This window comes from Panthera tigris, chromosome A1, assembly GCF_018350195.1.
Source record: "Panthera tigris isolate Pti1 chromosome A1, P.tigris_Pti1_mat1.1, whole genome shotgun sequence".
Classification (NCBI taxonomy): domain Eukaryota; kingdom Metazoa; phylum Chordata; class Mammalia; order Carnivora; family Felidae; genus Panthera; species Panthera tigris.
This window is the reverse complement of record NC_056660.1, coordinates 179,288,250-179,308,642: the sequence shown is the minus strand read 5'-3', so window position 1 is coordinate 179,308,642 and position 20,393 is coordinate 179,288,250. Positions and strand designations below refer to the sequence as shown.

The window sequence follows — 20,393 nt, the reverse complement described above, 5'->3', positions numbered from 1 at the left end:
GCCTGGACTTTAGGCTACATGGGGACCAGGGCCAATGTACTCATGAGGAGTGGGGGTTGGGTCCAGGAGGAGGTGCGAGTTAAATCCAAAGTCTCAGACTCATGCCACTCTCACTAATTCTCATGCTCACATTTATCCCCGATGCTTCTGGTAAAGATAGAGGAGAGAGAGTAGGTCACAAAGCAGTATGACCTTTGGGTTAGCTACCACTTGGGAAGATGACCTTGCACTGGGACTTTTCCATGAAATGATGGGACACAGGCCTTGGGTGTACCTGTTCTCTTTGAACAGAAGAAAAACAGTGGTTTCTGAGCTTCAGCCTAGCTACTTTACCCCTTGGCCGGCATCCAGAGTAGCCTGGGGGAGGGGGTGATGACTCTATCTGGGGCAGGAGATGTGGTTCTAGATCTTAGCTTGTCCCCAGTGTGCTCCTCCAAACCCATTTCAGCCCGAATCCGCTACCTGGAGGTGGAGGTCTTTGCGGATCCTCCGAGGCTCCCGCCCCCCGCCCTCCGTGAGGCTAGACCAGGAGAGGTGGGTCTGGCAGATGGCGGGCTGCGGTGCTCCAGAGCAGAGAAGAGGTGTCCGGCGGTGGTGGCGGTGGCGGCGGGCCATGCTGCAGGAGAGCGCGGAGCTTTCCGCGGTGCTTGACAGAACCATGTTCCGTTTCCATCGTTCCACCACATGGTTAGATCAAGCACAAAGGAAAGCCCCGCGGCGACTGGTCAGAATCAAGGTCAGGAAGCAGCGTCAGAGAGAGGACAGGAGCGCTCAGAGGAAGCAGCGTGGAGAAGCGGAAGCCGGAGCAGGCCCCCACAGAGCGTGATTAGTACCAGGAGCAGGGTTCCACAGGAACACTTCTGAAGACAGGAGCCCCACCGCCCTTGGACCCCGCCCTGGGGCAGTCACAGGGGAAAGGGAGGAGATCGGGTGGGAGACTACTAGACACCCCTGCTCAGGAGAATCAGGGCACGATGGGTTATGACTGCAGATGTCTCCGGTCATATCACGGGCCTGAACAGAACCTCTAAATCCCGCTCGATCGTACCACTGATCTGCCAAGACATCACACTTAGCAGAAGCAGTTTCTGCACACTCTGCATCCTGGGGCCCATCCCCACAGCACAGTGGATCCATAACAGTCTGTCCCCCCAGCCCCTTGCATGAAGAGACAAGCCACAACTCCCAGTGGCCTAACGAAGCTGCAATGCTCTTCTTTAGGAAAAGCCCCTTTCATATTCCATACCTCAGAAATCTCCTCAGTATCCTTCAAGGACACCCAGAAACCCTCTGGCTGACAGACATTCATTCCAGATGACTCAACATGTAATGGAGAAGGCGGGGGGGGGGGGTACGGTATCAAAAGAAAATACACGTCCCTAGCCAAGGAGAAAGATGGGAAAGCCAATGGAGCCCTGCGTTTGGGACTGGGAAACCTACAGTCACAACTGTCTGAGAACAGTGACCAGTTCCCATCACGATGAGTAGTCTCTTTCAGACTAAGAGAAGGAAGGAAAGGGGGAAGACACCAGATTCTAGGGTCCTTCCTGATTGCAGATTTCCTCCATGGTTGTGAATCATGGCAGTGGGTGGAGGGACCAACAACCAAACTTTCTGGGTGCCATGGGCCCAGGTGAGGGCATCCAGACTCCATGTCCCTAACTGCAATAGATCAGCGACAGTTTTTATGAACTTCCTCCCAAGCCACTGGGAGGAGATATGTACTTCTTGAACAGACCAGAAGTCAGGGCCAGGTGACTGGGATCCTCCCTGCTCTTGGCCTCTGACAAGAGGAACGGAGTCACTGTTCCCCTACGATGTGTTTTTGGGGCGAGATGGTCACAGCATCTTGACAGTGCATAGGTTATCTGCAATGGTTGACCACTGAGTGAAGGTCACTCCACAGCCCCAGGTCTGACCTCTTTCAAAGCCCTCCCATCTGACCAGCTAGAGTGGCCGTTGTACTCTAGTCTCAACTCTGCTCTGATGTCTGGACATGCAGGGCTCTGTAACACCCTGGTTGTTGGGATTTCACATTCAAGTTGGATCAGGGCCTTGGTACCAGAGCAGGAAAAATCCATGCCTTTCGTGCCCCTGACCCCAAGCCTTTAACCCTTCTCCTTGATTTCCCTCAACAACAACAAAAAGGAGGGACAAGAGAGAAAATCTTCGCAGCACATTGAATGTCCTGGGTTTCAGATCTCATCTTGAAAATCCTACTCTATAACCTCAGACAATACTTTCCTGCTGTGTAGGCCTCAATTTCTTCATTTCTAGCAGGGACTGTGTGAATTCTGAGTTCTCTAAAACTCTGTGATGCCCTGAGCAGTATCTTGCTATTGGCCATCTTTTCTCATATTGTGTCATCACCCTCTGTACTTTTCACCATGAATTTCTTCTTGCCAACAGATCGCTACACACAAAGGAAGGAGGTGTGATGGAAGATATCTTCCAACTGCCAAGTGCTCCCCTGAGGATGGGCTCAGGGTCCCAGGCAGCCAGACGGCGGCTTTTCAGGGGGACTTAATCTGATGGTCAGATTACCCCAGCTGGCAGCATTCACCTCTAACCAGATACTGCTGCCCAGGGCGGCGGATGCAGCTGATAGAGGCAGACACAGGGCAGCTGGGAACCAGACGCCCTGCCTAAGGAGGGGCTTTATGCATTGCAGGAGCAGCCCTCAAATTGGCTTCTAATTACATCAGCTGTCTTTGCAATGGGGGTGCTTTTAGGGGAAAGTAAAATGCAGAGTTATTATCTGTCAACTCCAGTACGCATCACCTGACCCTCCTTCTGGAGCTTCCTGGAAACACAAAGCTTTAGACCTATGGCTTCTGTATCCCCTAAAGCCAAGGCGGGCCTGGGCCCCAGTGTCTGTCAAATCCAAGGCCTTTGATACTCACCAGTAGGTCTCTCTACCTCTCTTCTCTGCAGCTACATGAAATAATAGCACATAGAATGCTATCTGTCAGGCATCAGCTCTGACGTTCCCTACCTTTACAGGAATAATCTGCTTAGTATTGATTTAAAAAAAAATCTTTTAGACAGGGTCAATCCAAGAACCCTGTGCTTCTGTTTCTTTTTAAAATTTCCAAGCACTCCTGCCCTCCGTAGGAAAAGCAGCCAGGATCTCTCCCATGCAAAGGTAGGCAGGTAGTGGCACAGCAAGAGAACTATGTGTTACTGTCCCCTAGGTCAGCTTGCTATTTTCTTTCTCCTACTTCATTCCATCTGTACCCTCATCCTGCCACCCCTAGTCCCAGCCCACAGTCATTCCTAGGCACCTGCCAAGATTTCGTCTCTGGGAGATGCCATCCTCAGACCCTGGGCCGATCCCCCTCCTGTTTTGTGTGGCCCCATGGTCTTGGCATCAACACGAATCCTTGAGATCCTGACAGGTCCCCTATGAGCCTGAGGGGTTGGGGCTGGGAGATGGCACTCTGCCTTCCCCTGCTTCTCATCGCCCCCTCTTCTGGGGCACAACTGCTTGTTACAGCTAATTAAGTCAGCTCCCCCCACCCCCAGACTTGGATAGGAACAGAGGGGACAGAGGGAAGAAGAGGTGTGCATTATGAGAAAGGCCCTGAGGAAGGATGGTTGTGCCTCAGGTGACACTCCAGGGCTGGGAGAGGGTTTCCCTCCCAGAGATGCTGCTGGCCCAAGAAAGAACTTAAGGAAAGAGTTTTGGGGAGTGGGGGTAGGACCATAGACTAGGAAGAGAGTCATCCAAGCAGTTGGACTGTTTTCCCAATGCTCCTTCTCTCCTACATGCTGCGTGGTGTCGAGGAGTGAGCCAGACCTGGGGGCTGCCTCCACTGTTTGCTTGCTGTGACCATGGGGTGCCCTTTACCTCTGAGTCCCTGGCTCCCTCAGCTGCAGAATGAGGACTCCTCCAGGTGATCTCACAGGACTAGTGGAAGAACCAAGTCAAACTAGATGCACTCAGCACAGAGTTCATCACAAGTAAGAAACTGACATTGTTATTCTGAGGCAGACAAATTGGGACCAACGCCTCATTTTGCCACAAAGTCCCTGTGGTATCTCCAAGCCCTCTCGAGGTATTAGGTTCTATTGAAGAAGATAAAATAGCTAACGTTTATCACTCTGGAGACGTGGACTAAAGGATTTGACTTAGAGGCCAAGAACAACATGAAAGGAGCAGAAGTCTGTCTGCTGGTCTTCTCCCAGCGACCAGTGACCATGCTGTCATTCTCCCTGGGAGAAGTCGCTTACGTAAGATGCTCTTGGGCAGGGGAGAAGAAGGGCTCTTGCTGACACACAGATTGTGATGGTTGGCACCAACCCATCTCAGCACATTATACTATCAATCTCTCACCATTGGGAGCACAAGGCAGTGTGGTGATTTTTTTCCAGTAGCAAATGGCACAAATGCTCGCCATTTTTAACTGCCTGTTTATCTAGCTATCAGGTCAAGGACAGTTACTTGTCTTTTCAAGATGACCTGAGAACCCCTCTGGCACTCACCCCCAGTGTCTTTCCTGGGTGCAGTAGGGAGGAAGGATTCCAGAAAGAGCTTGGAAACTGGAAAGTGAGGCTTTGCTTTCCTAGAGAGCACAACTCTTTGCTGTTTTCTCCATGAACAGACTATACCAGTCTAGGGTGGAGGAGACAGCTAGCTAAAATGTCTGTGAAGTCTGTAACAAACTGTGGTCTGAGGGCTGTACCAAAGGCGGTCTTAGAGGGGATGGGAGCCTCCCAACATTACATGCTCCTTGCAGCCTGGCCTGGGACACATTTCTTTCCCTATCTGCCACTTGGGGAGCATGCTTTGGAGACTCAAAGAAAATAAATCGCAGCCTCTAAAAGGCACGTGTGTAAAGGCTGCCCCTCCCCTAGCTTCCACCTGACCCTGGAGATAGGCTGCCACCTGGGTTCTGTCTCTCCTGAAATTGTGCACCACCCCCCACCCCACCCCATGCTTTTATTGTGTGTGTGTGTGTGTGTGTGTGTGTGTGTGTGTTTTATTTTAAATCCATAAGGTAATTGGTTTTCTGCAGGACTAACTGAATTTCCCCAATTTAATTTGCAAAGATGCTCCCTAGGAGCCATTACAGCGCTCGCTGTCCTCCAGATTGGATTACTGGCCTCTCTGGGGCTGCAGTACTGAGTCGGAAGGTGGGGCCCAGCCCCGTAACCTGATTACCTGAGCAGCGGAACTTCTTGCTCTTGATCTGGCTGATGCGTTTGTTGGCCAGCCGGCGCGGGCTGCTGCAGCGGGCCCCGCTCGTCTCGATGGGGTTGTCCTGCAGGTAATCGGCCAGCCACTTCAAGTGGCAGTCGCACACAAATGGGTTTTGGGCTAAGTGGCTGCGAGAGGGATGAGAATTGATCAGGAGTGACCCGGGGTGCCACTCTCCACCGCCACCGTGCCTGGCACTGGGCCCCTCCTCATCGGGCAGAACGCAGAGCGGGTGGGGCCTGAGGCCTGCTATGTGCCAGAGAGGGTCACAGGTGCGGCTGGCATCAGCTGGTGTCATCTCCTTGCTCTCCTGACCTGGGGCAGGACCCACCACTCACCTCGATTCTGACCCACACCAGCTGTGATGGGCAAAGTCACAGGCTCAGGGTTTGTGCTTACAGTAGCCTGGATTTTATTTCTCTAAGCTCAGCAACGCCAGGCACATAAAGCAGCTGGCAGGGTGACTGGCACATGGTGGGTGTTCCACATACAGCAGTGGGTATTGCTGTTACCCTCATCATCACCAGGGCAGCACCGTGGGTCCGGCTCTGCCCGGCTTATAAGAAAACTCCACAGGGCCAGCACAGCGCTCAGCGCATAGTCAGTGTTCAACACGCAGCAGCTGTTCTCAGCTCTTTATCGGCGCCTGTCTCTGGCTAGGGGCAGTAAGTGCCAGGTGACTTAGAAGGCATCCAGAAGCCCCAGGTTCATGGTCAGGCCTGGGATGGGCTGAGATCTGTCCTCAGGTGTTATTTATCTAACGGAGTTATTTATGATCCTCTGCAGTGAGGAAGTGCTTCCTGAAGGGAAGGTGAAAAATTCCGAGTGCCCGTAGCAGAGGCTTGATTTTGCAGGGTGGTGCGGGGTGTTGGTGGGGAGGATCGGGCTATTAGCAGAGATGGGGCCTGCTCAGAGTACAGTGGTTAAGCGAGCAGGGGAGCCTGTTCGAATCCTGCTTCTTACTAGCTGTGCAACTTTGAGTAAGTTACTTAACCTCTCTGCGCCTTGGTTTGCTCACCTAGAAATGAGGGATCCTCACAACACCTACCTCACAGGGTTGCTGTGAGATCTAAAGGTTTGAACACGGGGAAAGTGCTCAGCGAAGTGTCGAGCACTGGGTGGGTGCTCAGTACAGGTGAGCTTACGGCCATTCTCACCGCAATCTCCAGACATGCTCTGGGACATGCTCACCTAGCCTTCGTTTTGGGGGCTGTCTGTGCCTGGGTGTTTGGGGTCACTGGCTGCCTGCGCGTGTGCTGGCATTTGAGGGGGCATACTCACAGGGTCTGGATGGCCTGCAGAGGGGCAAAGAGTCCCTTGCTGATGGTCTGCAGCTTGTTGTCATACAGGGAGAGCAGATTGAGGTTCTGCAGGTCCTGAAACGTGTTCACTCGCAAGCAGTTGATCTTGTTGGCATTGAGGAGGCTGCAAGCACAAGAGAGGCCAGTGACTCACTGATCCTGGGAGTCACCCACAGAGCAAGGGCTGCACATGCAGGAGACAGGCTTCAGAGCTCTCCTCCAGAGACAGCCTAATGCTCTCCTGAGAGCCATGGGCCCCTGCCACTAGTGTGTGTGTGTGGGGGGGGGGGGCGGGCGGGGGGGTTCTTGCATTCCCGCGGCCACCAAAACTCCAAACATGTCCAGGCACTTGTACACCAGCTACCGAGGATACTGGGCCACATACTGAAATCCCCCGCAGCCTTCCCTGGTACCCAGGCCCTCAGAGCAAGCTTGGAAATGGCAGCACACATGCTTGACTTTCTGCTTTAGAACACAGAGCTTCCAGGAATTGGGGAAAAAAAATTCATTTGGCACAACTGCTTCAAAGCTTTAGTTGACTGACGAAGGGCAATTTTGATTCAGAAGTCTTCTTGAGTTCTGTGAAATCACTGATCCCATTGGAAATGTGATGGAAGTTATAGGTCATCCAATCCTCCCGGGAAAAGATACATCCACCGGCAAGCATGGGTGTGTGCACATACACATTCTCTCTCTCTGACACACATGCACGTGCTCCCACACACGCAACATGGATGGAGCCCCTTGTGACCCAAGTTCTACCCCTTGCCCCTCCTCCATGCATCCCTGCTCACTACATTTCGTTCCTCAAACGCCCCCATAAGCATTTTGGCCCAGGTCCTTTGAACACGTTCTTTACCACCTTTCATAAGGTGGTTCCTTCTCCTCCCCCACATATCAGCTTAATGTCACCTCCTTAGAAAGGCCTGCCCTGATCCCCTCACCTACAGCAAGACCCCCAGCCCCCCATGACTGTCTCTCCTAGCTCCAGTTTATTTTCTTCATAGTACTTCTCTCCATTTGTGATCACAGGGTGTTTGTCCTTGTTTACCACTGGCCTCCCACCTATGATGACTGTAAGCCCTGATGTCACAGATGACATCACTTCATTCCCTTTATTCTTGGTGCTCAGCAACAAGCATTTATTACGAAATATACCCAACCCTGTACACAACTCCAGGGGACCACACTCTCAGGTGGCACCTGTCTTCCCTGGTTTTAGATCTGCATACCCCTCCCTCCACCAAAAAAAAAAAAAAAAATAGCATCAAAAGAAGCTGCCTTTCGGGTGAAACTCTGGTCCAGCGTAGGTGATGCCATGAGGGTTATAGGAGAGTTCTCCAGCATGGGGCTGGCAAGTCAAGCGAATCTGAGTCCTGAGAATTTCCTTTATGATCCTAGACCAACTGTTTGTACCCTCTTAACTAGTATAAAATCATTTCTCATTCCCTCATCAATAAACGTAGGGGAGAGGAAAACTAGACGAACCAATAAAAATGTTAAATTTTTAACATTTCTCTTTCAAGGCTGGCTCAGAGCTTCTCTCGTGGAGAGTGGCCCAGGAGACTCATACGGGCTGGCCTCCACAGGCTCTGATGCCAGGGTCTAGGCGACTTGAGTTGGTGATGGGGGGTTGCCCCTGGGAGCTCAGCCTTCTATAGCACCTCTCCCTTGCTGGAGGCCCGTCCTCCCAGTGGGGCCCCTGCAGCCTGCGTGCAGGCAGGCAGCTGTGGCAGTGACAAGTACAAGAGCTGCGTGTTTAATCTGGCTAATAATGGGCAGGCTCCCAAGGGTTCACACAGATGTCCTCCTGCCTTGCAGTAGAGAAAAGCTAGAATACTCTTGTTGTTTTCCAAAGTGCTTTCCTGACATCCAATTGTTCTCACGGTAACCTAGGCAGATGGGTACAGCCAGCCTCCCAAGTTTAGGTGACAGAACTGAGTCTGAGAATGTGGTGGCTTGGTCAAGGTTGCATGTGTTTCCAGGGAACATGCTGGAGGTAGTTACGAGAACTGATGTCTCTGGAGGGTGCACTTTTTTCTTTATGAACACCTTATATACCCCACCCATCTGTTTATCCCCCGGTGGCATTCCCCCCCGAGAATGTCCTGTGCTTTATAGATTGCATTTTAGTCAAGGTCAATCCATTCTGGGGACATTCCAAGGAGGACACCAAGGAGCAAAGAAACAGGGAGAAAAGCCGGAGGGACCCAGCAGGGCTAAGCACCCATGGGGCAGGAATGGACCCTTCACACACGGGTGTTTGGTGTGCTTGTTTACAAAGGAAAATAAAGTGCATGGTAAATGATTTATTCCAAACCTTGATATTCAGGGCCTTAAGAGGGGATCCCTTTGCTAGGAAATACTGAACAATTCAGTAAAGAGACCAAGTCAGAGGTACCAATCTGATGCCCTGAAGAAAGAATCTTCCCTGCAATATATTGTGACATCCCACATGCTCTGTTCATTCACCCTCCCAGTGTTTTAAAATTGGGAAATTTCTCTCCCTCTCCCTGCCTCCCTCCCTCTCTCTCTCTCTCTCTCTCTCTCTCTCTCTCTCACACACACATGCCAGATTTCTATTTCCTCTTGAAAAAAAATTTCAGAAATTCTAGCAACATGGAGTCCACTGGAGGCAGCTATGGGGTGGCTGTCCCCTTTCGATAGGACCCATGCTCCCTGTTTGCCACAGTCCTCACTCTTCCCTAGCGATGACTTTCACCAGCTTCTTCGCCTGTCTTGCCTGAGTGGGCACTCATACCTGAGACCCTAGTGCAGATTAAAGAGCCCAGCTGCAGTTCTGGGGAACGCTAGACCCTGGACAAAGAGGGAACCCCCAGGGAGAAAGCAGTGGTGACTCTGACCTGCCTTGAAAGGGCAGCCAATCTGCATGCTCCTGGGGGCAACCCTCCTCACTCATCAGAACTACTGAGGCTTCTTTTTCTGATCCAAATGCTTTTCCTTGTTCCCTACTTCTAGATGTCTTAGCATGGGGTGTTATCTCAAAGATGGAAGGCATCAAAACATCCCAGGCTGGCGGAATTACTAGGCAAAGACAGCATGAGGTGCAGAGTGCATGAAGCAGGGAGCAAGCGGAAATACAAAAGGGCACAGTCTCTTGGTCACTCCCTCCCTCCCAGGATGCTTGGCTCCCTAAGGCAAGACACGTAGGTGCAGGGAGAGATAAAATTAAGCTGCTTATCCCGATTTAGATGCTGAGGACAGCCTCACTGATCCCTAGCACCGGCAAGATCTAACAGCCCGTCCTTCTGTCCTCTCTCCTTTGGGAGGAAGGCTGGCAGCTACTCAACTCCATCTGTCTTCCACGAAAGGATCCCTGAGCTACCTGGTACATGGACAAGAGTTGGAGGGGAATTGAAAAAAACATGCTGTGGAGCAAACAGAGAGTAAACAACTATTTGTAATGGGGTTCAGCATTTCCATAAGAACTCCTGAAGACAGGCCTTCTGTCTCTTTCCCTGGAGAGATCGATTTTCCCTCTTTTTCCCCTCAAGGCTGCTGGGTCTGTCCTATTTCATCTCCCTTTGAGGAACAACAGCAGTGCAGCTGCTGAAATGATACTAATAACACAGTGACATCTCTAGGGACCATGGCTCTGTGCAGCCCCGTGCCAAGCGTTTTCCAAAGCACTTTCCATGCAGTATTTTATTTCAGCCTCACAGCAGCACTAAGATTGTCCTCATTTTGCTGGTGTGGAAACTGAGGGTCCGAGTGGTGGCAGATTTGACCAAGCAGTAAGTGAAACATACCAGCCTGACTCCAGACCTCAGCTTTTATCCACCACAGAGAATCCATACTCTTTCTTCCATGCCCAGTGAAGCATGTTCCTGGTTTCTGGGAGTGGTTATTTTTGCTAGTTTTGGAAGCACCTGGGCATGGAATGCACCAGGTGGGAAGAGGTCTGGTTGGGTCAGGAAGACTGCTCGCCGTTTGGTTGTCTGGAGCGATCAGGAATCCTGCCAACTCTTAGGAAGGACTTGGCACCAAGTTGTTGGAGATGGGATGCTTTTTGGGATGCTCACCAAACTGCCATTGGCACATAGTGGAAGGTTCTTCACTGAGGGGCTCACACACACACACGAAGCAGCATTTCAACCTTCAGCGATCATTAACCACATGCTGACTTGGGAGCAGTATGCGTGGCTCCTCTGAATTCTCACTCTACCCTGGGCAGATCAGGGGACAGTGATGAAGCAGAGACAGCAGCAACCCTCATGCAAGATGAGATGCTCCAGGTTGCCTCATTTGAAAGGCTGCCTGGTATTCAAAGCCAAAACTTTGACATCCCAACTAGACCTTCAGCTTGATCTCTTGTTGGATCCAGTGAGTTGGGGGTTGAGGGCATCTTGTGCTCATAAATATTTCCCCCAGAAGCAAATCCAGCCATCTTTTGGGGCCACCTACTCCCAGACCCACCTCCCAAAGAACCTCTTTTGAAGGTTTTATAAGCAAAAGGAGAGAGAAGGGCTGAGATGGACAGGCCAGATGAACAGCAGGACCACACGACGTAACATGTAACAAGCATGTTGTATGATCAAACACCCACCAACCACCTTACAAACACTAACCCACTGAATGTCCCCACTAGAGAGTAAGTGTTATCTCCATCGGACAGATGACACAGAAAACTGTTGGGACGCAGAAAACTTAAGTACCGGTGACCAAAGTTGCACAGTAGTAAGTGGCAGTTTGAGAAGTGGACCCATGTTATCTTAGCACAAAGGCTTTGCTCCCACCCATTATACCACCCTGATGCCCATTAATGGACCTTGGGAATCACCCAATGCTGATGGGAGGAGATGGCAGTATGTTTTCTGTGGCTACTCCCATTAAGCTAGTGACGATTCTACAACATAACAAAACAAAAAACCACGCTCCCTTCAGAGGGGATTAAGGAGAATGGCACATCCAGCAGCAGTGCACAGACATCACCTTCTATATTTACTTCCAAGTGTCAGCCCTACGAGGCCTTCTCCCAACCCCTCTTCCATGAGCACGTGCAGCTTCCACATATGTTCCATGTCAAGAGGTATTAGCACTCAGTCCACTGACTAACCAACATAACGATGCTGCTAAGAGATAATCCTTTCCAGAACCATTGCCTTCAGAAAAGGCCAGGCAGGAAATAAGCCACAGAGAACCACAGAGCTGGAGCTTGTAGAGGGGCCAGTGAAATACCCTGGGTCTGGGCTAAGGAGGGCTCTTGTGACTCAAGTCCTCCTGCTCGGGGACCCGGCCTGCCCTGGCCAGAAAGGTCCCAGATTCTCTCAACACAGGAGCAGCTGGCAGCTTCCTTCCTTCAAGGTCCAGGAGATAGAGAGAGAAGAACCACAGGAGGGAGATGAGGTCCACCCTCGTCAGTGAAAAGGCCCTACCACACCCACTTTCTCTAAAGAGGCCAACAGGGCAGAAGGCCACTGAGACCCCATTTTTAGCTACTGTCCTTGCCCACATCTCCTCCTCAGTGAAGATTCCCACAGAGCTCACAGGCCTTCGCTGCACGGTTCGGAAAACACAAACATTGGGAGTCAGCTTTAATGATAAATTGCATTAAAATCACCTTGGCAACTCTAGCAATTCACGTGTTGATTCAGTGGCCCAGCGCTAACATTCTGGGTGGTATTTATACTCTCCACACCTGCCCGTGGGTCTGTGGAAGACAGCAGTTACATTGCCCCTCCTACTTGAGTGGTATTTGTCTGGAAATGCCAAAAGCATATTCTAAACTCCAGAGTACAAGGTTTGCTCAGAAAACTGGTGCCAAGAGAGAGCGTAGTGACCCCCTTCCTGGAAATTAGTCAAGTCCTTGCAGGAAAGACCATGAGATGGAAAGCTGGCCCAGGCTCCTGTCAAGGGGGCAGGTGCTTGGGGGAGCCTCCTTTTCCTAACACAAGGCTGGGGAGTCAGTTTGTTTTATAAATACTCAGATGTAGATACGGAGGAGGAGAAAGACGGTACCAATAACTGCCTGGCATTTTTTCTATTGCTCCTCCTCAGAAAAAGGTCTCTCCCTGTGAGTATTTACCACCATTATGCATTGGCATAAACTATTCGTGAGGATACCAATCTGGGGAGGCATCTTGGACCCCTGATTAAGCTGCAGGACACAGAGTCAAACCTCTCTCATTAATGTCTTCCTCTTTTTTCTTTTTTTTAAATTTCTCCAGAATTAACCCTCTGTCATCCTGAACTTTTAAAAAAGATTTTTTAATGTATTTATTTTTGAGAGAGAGAGAAAGAGAGAGAGAGGTGGAGGAGCAGAGAGAGAGGGAGACACAGAATCCCAAGCAGGCTCCAGGCTCTGAGCTGTCAGCACAGAGCCCAACGTGGGGCTCGAACCCACAAGCCGTGAGATCATGACCTGAACCAAAGTCAGATGCTTAACTGACTGAGCCACCCAGGTGCTCCTGACTTTTTTTTACACATTAATTTTAATAAGACCTACTCTCTTGCCTTAGCACAGATACTATGCTCTCATCATTACCATATGGTATGGGGGATTTACTTTGACATTCAGGAACCTACTGAGGCCAGACATGGGGAGAAGCCTGGTGATACCTGGTGCCACGAGGTCAAGAAACCCTAACGCTGCCCAGTCTTGCTCTGGGCCACATCAGGCTCAACACTCAGGAGAGGAAACAGGAGGAACCATCCCAGGCCCAACTAGGGACAAAGAAGACTCTTCTATTCCCTCCCAATAATGGCTGCACTGCTGGTCACAGGCTGTGGGTTGTCATGGTGATTCCTAATGCACGGGAAACTGCAAATGTAGCAATGCCATTGGATGGCCTGTCTGAAAAACAGGACCTCCCTGGAGTCCATGGACAGAGGAGAACTGTAGGAACAGGGTACAAGCAGAGGGAAGTGGAGATTCTGAGAGACTGGACACGGCAGCTATCACCTGCTATTGGGGGATCAAAGGCCTCCCCTAGTGTGACCTGGCTTGCTCCTTCCCTCCCTCAACAGCTACCAGGGTGGTCATTTGCCTTCTGGTTACCAACTGGTCCTTTAAGAGGGGTGAATCATTCACTCAATGGCCACGCATGGGATGACTCCAGATTTTACATCTCCCTGAAGGCCTCCCTTGGGAAGCCCCGGGCACACAAGGAAGAGAAGAAGCCCTCCCTCAAAAGTGCATCACAAAGTAAGTCTGCTTCCACTGCTGGGGAGTTCTCACCATCTGCCCTCAACCCAGTCTTTACAGACGGGCAGCTCCTTCATGCCCTCTCACAGGGGTTAGTGGGATGACAAGGGGCCAGAGGAAGTCCCAGGGAGACAGCAGCCTGTGACGGATACTGAGGCATAACGAAAGGAACCGGAAACAGTCGGTTCAGCAGTACCTCCTCCTTGGCACGAGCCTGTGAGGAACTCTTGCTCTGTGGATCACAGAACTAGTTCTGCAGATCTGCCTGTGACAGGGCCTGAAGCAGAAGTCTCTTGCACGGACTCTAGAATTAGCCTGCCTGGGTGCCAACGCTCCGTCACTTACACGCTGAAAGACAATGGCCATGTTACTTAACCTTTCTATGCCTCAGTTTCCCCATCTGTAAAATGGGACTTTTCACAATACCTTCCTCTTAGCACTGTTGCGTAGACCAGAGAAGCATACAAGCACATAACATTGCTTTGGCACGGGTTCTGGAGCATATTAAGTAATTAGCAGCAGTAGTAATACTCGCGAAACAGCTGGTGAGGAAAAGTGAGCTACAGGGGTGGAGTTTTGCTCACTGCCCTGTAATTGGCATGTTGCTTGGCAGACTCCAAGATTCTCAAAGGGTCTTGTCTGCCTTCCAAGAAAATCGAACAACAGGTGCCTGGGTTGTCTTAACTTATTCCAGCCCAAAGGCATTCTGGTTTGGGTTCAGACCTCTTGGAGCAGGCTTAACATTGACCGTGCCCAGCATTTACGTGAAAGCTTCTACCTCAAAGGACCGCCTGCCCTACTCGGGCCACTTTCCTACGCATCTGCCATGCAATCAACGAGCACTAAATGAATGCTCTTTATTTCCTGGGGGAGCTGGGACAGCACACCTTGCAGCTGCCCGTCAGAGGGGAAAGTGATGGCTCTAGAGACGCACTGATGGCTTTTCTTGTTTTGGGAGAGGTCGACCTCTGAGCTAAAGTTTCTGGTGAGGAAAGGGATGGGCACAGCCAGGAGAAGGGTCAGTTCTCTGGTAATCCAGCTGCTCCCATCCCTGGACCTGGGAGCATGTGACATATCTTGTCCTAACCTTACATTCTGAGACATCTTCACATGGGATATTTCAGTTCTCAGCACATTAGGAGGGAGTGTCTAACATACTTCTTGTCCAAATGGGTGTGGGACTCGCTTCCCAGCACTCTGTTTTAAGGAGGGATGGGCATACAGACCACCACGCACACCCCCAAAGATAAATAAGGACTGTTACTAATGACCAATGAATGTGTGTTTATACCATGAATGTCTGCAGGAACGGAACCTGTTTAGGATTAATTACATACTAGTTATTTTGAAACCTTTGAAGATTTTGAGAATAGCCTTTTCTGAGTTTCCCCAGAAGCCATTACTGAGCTTTAGTATAAGAAAGAACTGCCTAACTTTCTAAGTACACAATGATGACTTATCACAGACACCATCAGCAAGAACAGATAGAAAAATTTGTCACAGAGGGCGTGGGAGGGGTTTCTGCACTAGCTGGGTAGGAGACTGTGCTTGGAGCCCTGACGTTCTTTTGACCTCTAAAATTCTGGAACTTAAACAAAAGGAGGTGACTCTTTGGAGGCTGACACCCAGAGGACAGGGCATTGGGTTTAGGGGGTCAGTCCCAGGACTTTTAAGTGTTTCCATGTAGCCCATTTTTGGTGGCCTCCAAGAAACTCTGAAGCCTGAGATATTCTATTCTCAGTGTTGACAATCTGCTGCAATAAGCATCTCAAGAACGGGACCCAGGAGGACTGAGTACATGCAGGGCCTGGGAAAATCTGGCAGGATGACTGGAAAATGTGGAACAATGGGACAAGGGAGAGCAGGCAGGACAACAACTACAATGTACCCCCTTTACTACCGACAACACCGTGAGTTGTGCCAGAGAGGAAATATCCGAGATCGCTTCACGTGGCAGAGACAGCTTGGCTTTGTGATGCACCAATAATTTGAGAAACAGGGAGAGAGAAATAAACACGAACCTCTTACAAAAAGCCTTGGAGTCAAAGGAGAGGAAATTACCCAGACTACCAGGGTATTCTAATCAGAGCCTTCTTATCAGAGTGTCTCCAGTCTAACAAGGAGAAATCCAATCTACAGCGGGCTGGACGCTAAATTAGATCTAATCAGGACCTGCTTTCCAACAGCTCAGCGGCAGGTCAAAGCCCAATGACGGCTGCAGTTGCTGCTTCTTTCTGGAGAGCAAGCTTGCCTGAGTTGTGTCAACTCCTGGTCACGCGCAAGGCAGGGATGCTTTGTCTTTACTCCTAGTTTACTCCCAGCTATTCCATTCCATCTGCTCAAAATTTTGGTGAGATTAAACTGGAGTTCCTGGCCCATGCAAATCCTGTGAGTTCTATTAATATCGTCACTGCTGTCTGCTCCAAGCTGGGAGACATTTCCTTTTTTAAAAAATATGCAACCCCCCCAGAAATAAACTCCCCCCAAACCCATGCATTTATTGAATCTTTGCAACATGCCATGCGCTCTGCTAGGCACTTTGATGCATGCTAGATTTCTCCTTAATGCATGCAATGACATTTTTCTGTCTACACTAGACACGCAGATTGTAAAAGGATACTCACCCCAGCCCAGTGCAACACACCACCCCCAAATCTACCTCAACGCCAATGCTACTGTTACTCTTCTTTCAAGGGATTAATAGCTACAGTTAACTAGCCTTATGGAGGTGGTTACGATTTACAGTTTCTTTGCTACAAGCAAAGAATACCATCTGTGAAACACCCAGCTCCCTGCAGAGCCCTGGTGGGTCACTGTAACAAATAGCTTTAAAGGCTCACCCAAGGGCTGGGACCTCTGAACTCAAAGATGCCCACACAGAGATTCACAGAGTGAGACAGACGTGGAGATGGAGGTGAGAGGAGATACAGAGAAGAAAAGACACAAAAGAATCTTTTTTCTCTTGCTCTCAGCTTCATTGAAACAAACCTGACTGCTGCTTGTAGAAGGACATGCTGCCTGGAAACTAGCTGGGCATGATTTACATGACTGCATTGTCTTAGGAGAACCGTCCAGGCCTGAGTCTTACAGGACATGGGAAGGGGAGGGAGTAAAGATGTGAGAAGGTAAAGGCTGAGGACAAATCTCATTTCCTCTTTCTTGAAGAGTCTCTGGGAGTCACCGGGCCTTCCTCTCTCTATTTTTGTGCCTGGCCTCCCACCCACCCGGAGACCCAGCTTGCCTACCTGGTCTGCAAATTCCTGCTGCAGCTTTGTTTAACTGCACACAGGAAGTCCGGAGGCCCTGGGCCCCTTCCTCACTGCCTGTGATTTGGGAGATAGTTTTACAAAGACACACACGCTCACTCACTCATCTTTACTCAGATATACACCTCTATTCGAAGGCTGAGAGCCTTCTGAGGCACAGGGCCATGTAAACTCTTCTCCAGTTTCCACACCTATTTTGCTGTGTGATTGAGGGTAAGGCGTTTACCTCTCTGAGACCTGGCATTCTCCAGTGTTCCCAGGATACTCAAGATCAATTCCTCATACTCCTAGGAATTGTGATGGTCACCGAGCAGGATGTGTATGTGCGCACATGTACTCCAATGCCCACGGCACATGTGCGTAGATCCCACGGCTACCTAATCACAAACTACAGATAACTCTCTCCCATCATAGAATCTTAAAATATATGACAAGCTAAATTCCTTTCCTTGCCTTTCCACATCAGAGTTCAATTATCTTCTTCAAACATTTAAAGCTCAAATGACCAGAATGAAATAAATGCAAATAAATAATCCTAGAGCTTAAAATTTGAGGCAACAAGTCTTCCTTTAAATTAAATAAACTCTGGGGTGCCTGGGTGGCTCAGTCCGTTGAGCATCCAACTTCGGCTCAGGTCATGATCTCACGGTTCGTGAGTTTGAGCCCTGCGTTAGGCTCTGTGCTGACAGCTTAGGGCCTGGAGCCTGCTTCGGATTCTGTGTCCCCCTCTCTCTCTGCCCCACCCCTGCTTGTGCTCTGTCTCTACCTGTCTTTCAAAAATTGAATAAACATTAACAAAAATTTTAATAAATAGTTAAATAAACTCTTACCCCCTCAGCTATATCTTACCCAGATAGAATCATATTGGTGACTGATTATGTTCTTCTATAATTATTTCACCATCCCACCCCCAACCCTTTTTCAAGGTCACATGTCTATCAGCAGCTGTTTCAGCTTTATCGGAATAAGGTGTGAATGTTTTAGTTCCCTAAATTCCTAGCATGCTCCTGCAAGATGCTTCCCCTTGTAGGATTCCATTCAGCCTTAATTTCTAGCCTCCAGACCTATGGTTAGTGACTCATGCCTCGTCCAGGTTCCTGAGCTGTAATGTATCACGTAGGTTTGTTCACATTGACCTTGGTCTCCCTCTGCCAACTCCCTGGCTGTCCTTCCATCAAAAAGAGGTGGTGGAAGTGTGGGGTGGACAGCTCAGAATCCCCCCCCCCCCCCGCCACCGCTTTTGGTGTGTGTAAAGTCAAAAGAACTGAACTGAGCATGGCTCAAAGTCTGCAGGTGAAGAGCCTGTAGACATTCCTAGAGACATACATAGTGACAATATGCCTACTCACAGCAGCTGTAGGGATACCAGCCCATCAAACAGTCCCTTGGCAATCTCGGTGATCTTGTTTCCATACAGCACCCTAGAAAAGAGAAGACAGCAGTCTCTGTGATGTGAGGCCACTGAAGCCCACTCAAGTGAGAGGCCATCACCTCTGCCAACTCCCGTAGGTGGGTGGGGCTTCTCAGAGCATCTCCTTCCCTGGCCCGCCTTACCCTTCCTCCTTACCAGTGAGACAGCAGGCAAGTGCCACAGGGGCTGCAGAGACAGGCTGTCTGGGAGGCAAGGAGAAATCAGCTCCATCCTGTTTCATTACTGGGCAGCCCAGCTTAATAAATAATCCACAATAGGGCACAGCAGTCCCCTTGTAGTGTCTCCCTGAGCTGCTAATATGACTCACACCTCGGCAATAAATAAGATGTGTAGGAAGCTGGCCGGCCCTGTGTCTTCTTGTCTTCAATGGATATTGATCAGGCTGAGCCCAGCCTACAGAACGTTTCCTTTTAATATCCCGTTGTATCCTAGGAATTCCTGAGCTGAGTTCTTTAATCATCCCTCTAGGCAGGGCTTTGAGTTTTGGGGGTCCTATCCAGATGGCACAGGGACCACAGAGTCAAAGACTGGCTCACAGGAAAAACTGGAGAGCAAGGAATTGTTACCTCAGAGCAACGGCCCCCACACTCCAGCCCCTTTTCCTAGTCTTTGAGCTCTAGGAACCAAGAAACTCTGAATTATTTTACTCTCCTCTCTAGTAGGTGTACAGGTCCCTCATACTGCGCCTCCTATTGGTGGGCTGGGCTTTGGTGACTTGGGAGCGCTTGGGGAAGAATTCTACTGTCTGCTTCTCCAGCCCAGCGCCCAGGGGGTCCTGTTGGCCATCCATGTAGGTGCTAAAGACACTGCTGGCTGCCCTCTGCTCTCATCCACAGCACAGACTGCTTCTCCTGGGCCCAGCCTCCTCTGAGATGGAGAGAACTGATTTGGGAGGGTTGGTTTTTTTTTTTCCCCCCTTCAATTCCTTCTTGGGCCCTAAAGTATCCTGAATGAATGCAATATTCAATTCCCACTCAGACCGCAAATTCAGGCTGTTATATGTCTTTGAGGAGACAAAATATTAGGGTGGGGAAATAGGAAATGGGAATGCTAAACCAAACCCCCTATTGTCCAGACACCACCAGGAAAAAGCGTGAGTGTCTCACTCAGCCTGCGGGTGGGTTTCATTAATGTTTCAACAAATTAATGAGTAAATAAAAGTCAGCATGATGGCTCAGGCTCAATTTGTAATTCATATGAATGTCCCCCTGCTCACTGTGCCAAATGTAGTAGTGTCCCTGTCTGCTTGTCTTGGCTGATGTCAGAAATTGTGGTGCAGCAGTAGCTGGTGGGGCGGAGGGGCCAGGGACTGGGTCAGGGGATCCTCACATGACCCATCAGACCTCCCTATGGGACAGCTCTAACCTCGTGGGTCCAAACCACCCTCCGGCAGACTGAAGAGGGCTGTGGGTCTACTGTGGAGCAATCTGGGTGTAGACCCACCTGGCTTTCCCCCAAAATCTTTCCTTGACTGCCTTCTTCACACCTTTCATATCTGAGCACAAACATCTCATCCTTGGGAAGTTTCTCCAGAATATTTTAATGTTTTTCACCACCTGTCACTTTATTTTTATTTCCTCATTACTTTTCATTATGTCATGTTCTACTACTCATGTATTTCTTTATTTTAAACATTTTCTGTGCCCCTACCTCTCAGCTCACTTGAACATAGGCTCCATGCATGTGGCGATATTATGTGGCTTGCTCATGGCAGGGTCCCTAGAGCTGAGAGCTGAACAGGGTTCAGCACAGTATTTGTTGAAAGAATAAATGAATGAGTACGGGCAAGGCTTTCCTGCCCTTTAGCTTGGCCCCTGGTGAGTTTGGGTTGGGTATGTTTGTGTTCCAAGCTCCATGAGACCGAGGGTCTTGTCCGTCCAGTTCACTGCCACATTCTCCATGCCTGTAAGACGATGCAGTACCTAGCAGGCATACTTGGAAGGATGAATGCATATGTTAGAGGTCAGGGGGCACTTCACTTAATGCCCCAGTGTGTACTTTGGAACTGGCTAGTGGGATGCCATTTCAC

General features: G+C 49.9%; 1 protein-coding gene across 2 annotated transcripts in view; it reads right to left on the bottom strand.

Moving 5' to 3' along the window:
• SLIT3 (slit guidance ligand 3) overlaps positions 1-20,393 on the bottom strand; it is a 595,815-nt gene that overhangs the window by 84,375 nt on the left and 491,047 nt on the right. For both annotated transcript variants that reach the window (XM_042992684.1, XM_042992687.1), the window contains exons 12-14: positions 18,282-18,353; positions 6,482-6,625; positions 5,165-5,328 (exon numbers count right to left, since the gene is read on the bottom strand). In XM_042992684.1, the coding sequence (XP_042848618.1) occupies positions 5,165-5,328; positions 6,482-6,625; positions 18,282-18,353 (380 nt within the window). The remainder of the gene's footprint in view (positions 1-5,164; positions 5,329-6,481; positions 6,626-18,281; positions 18,354-20,393) is intronic.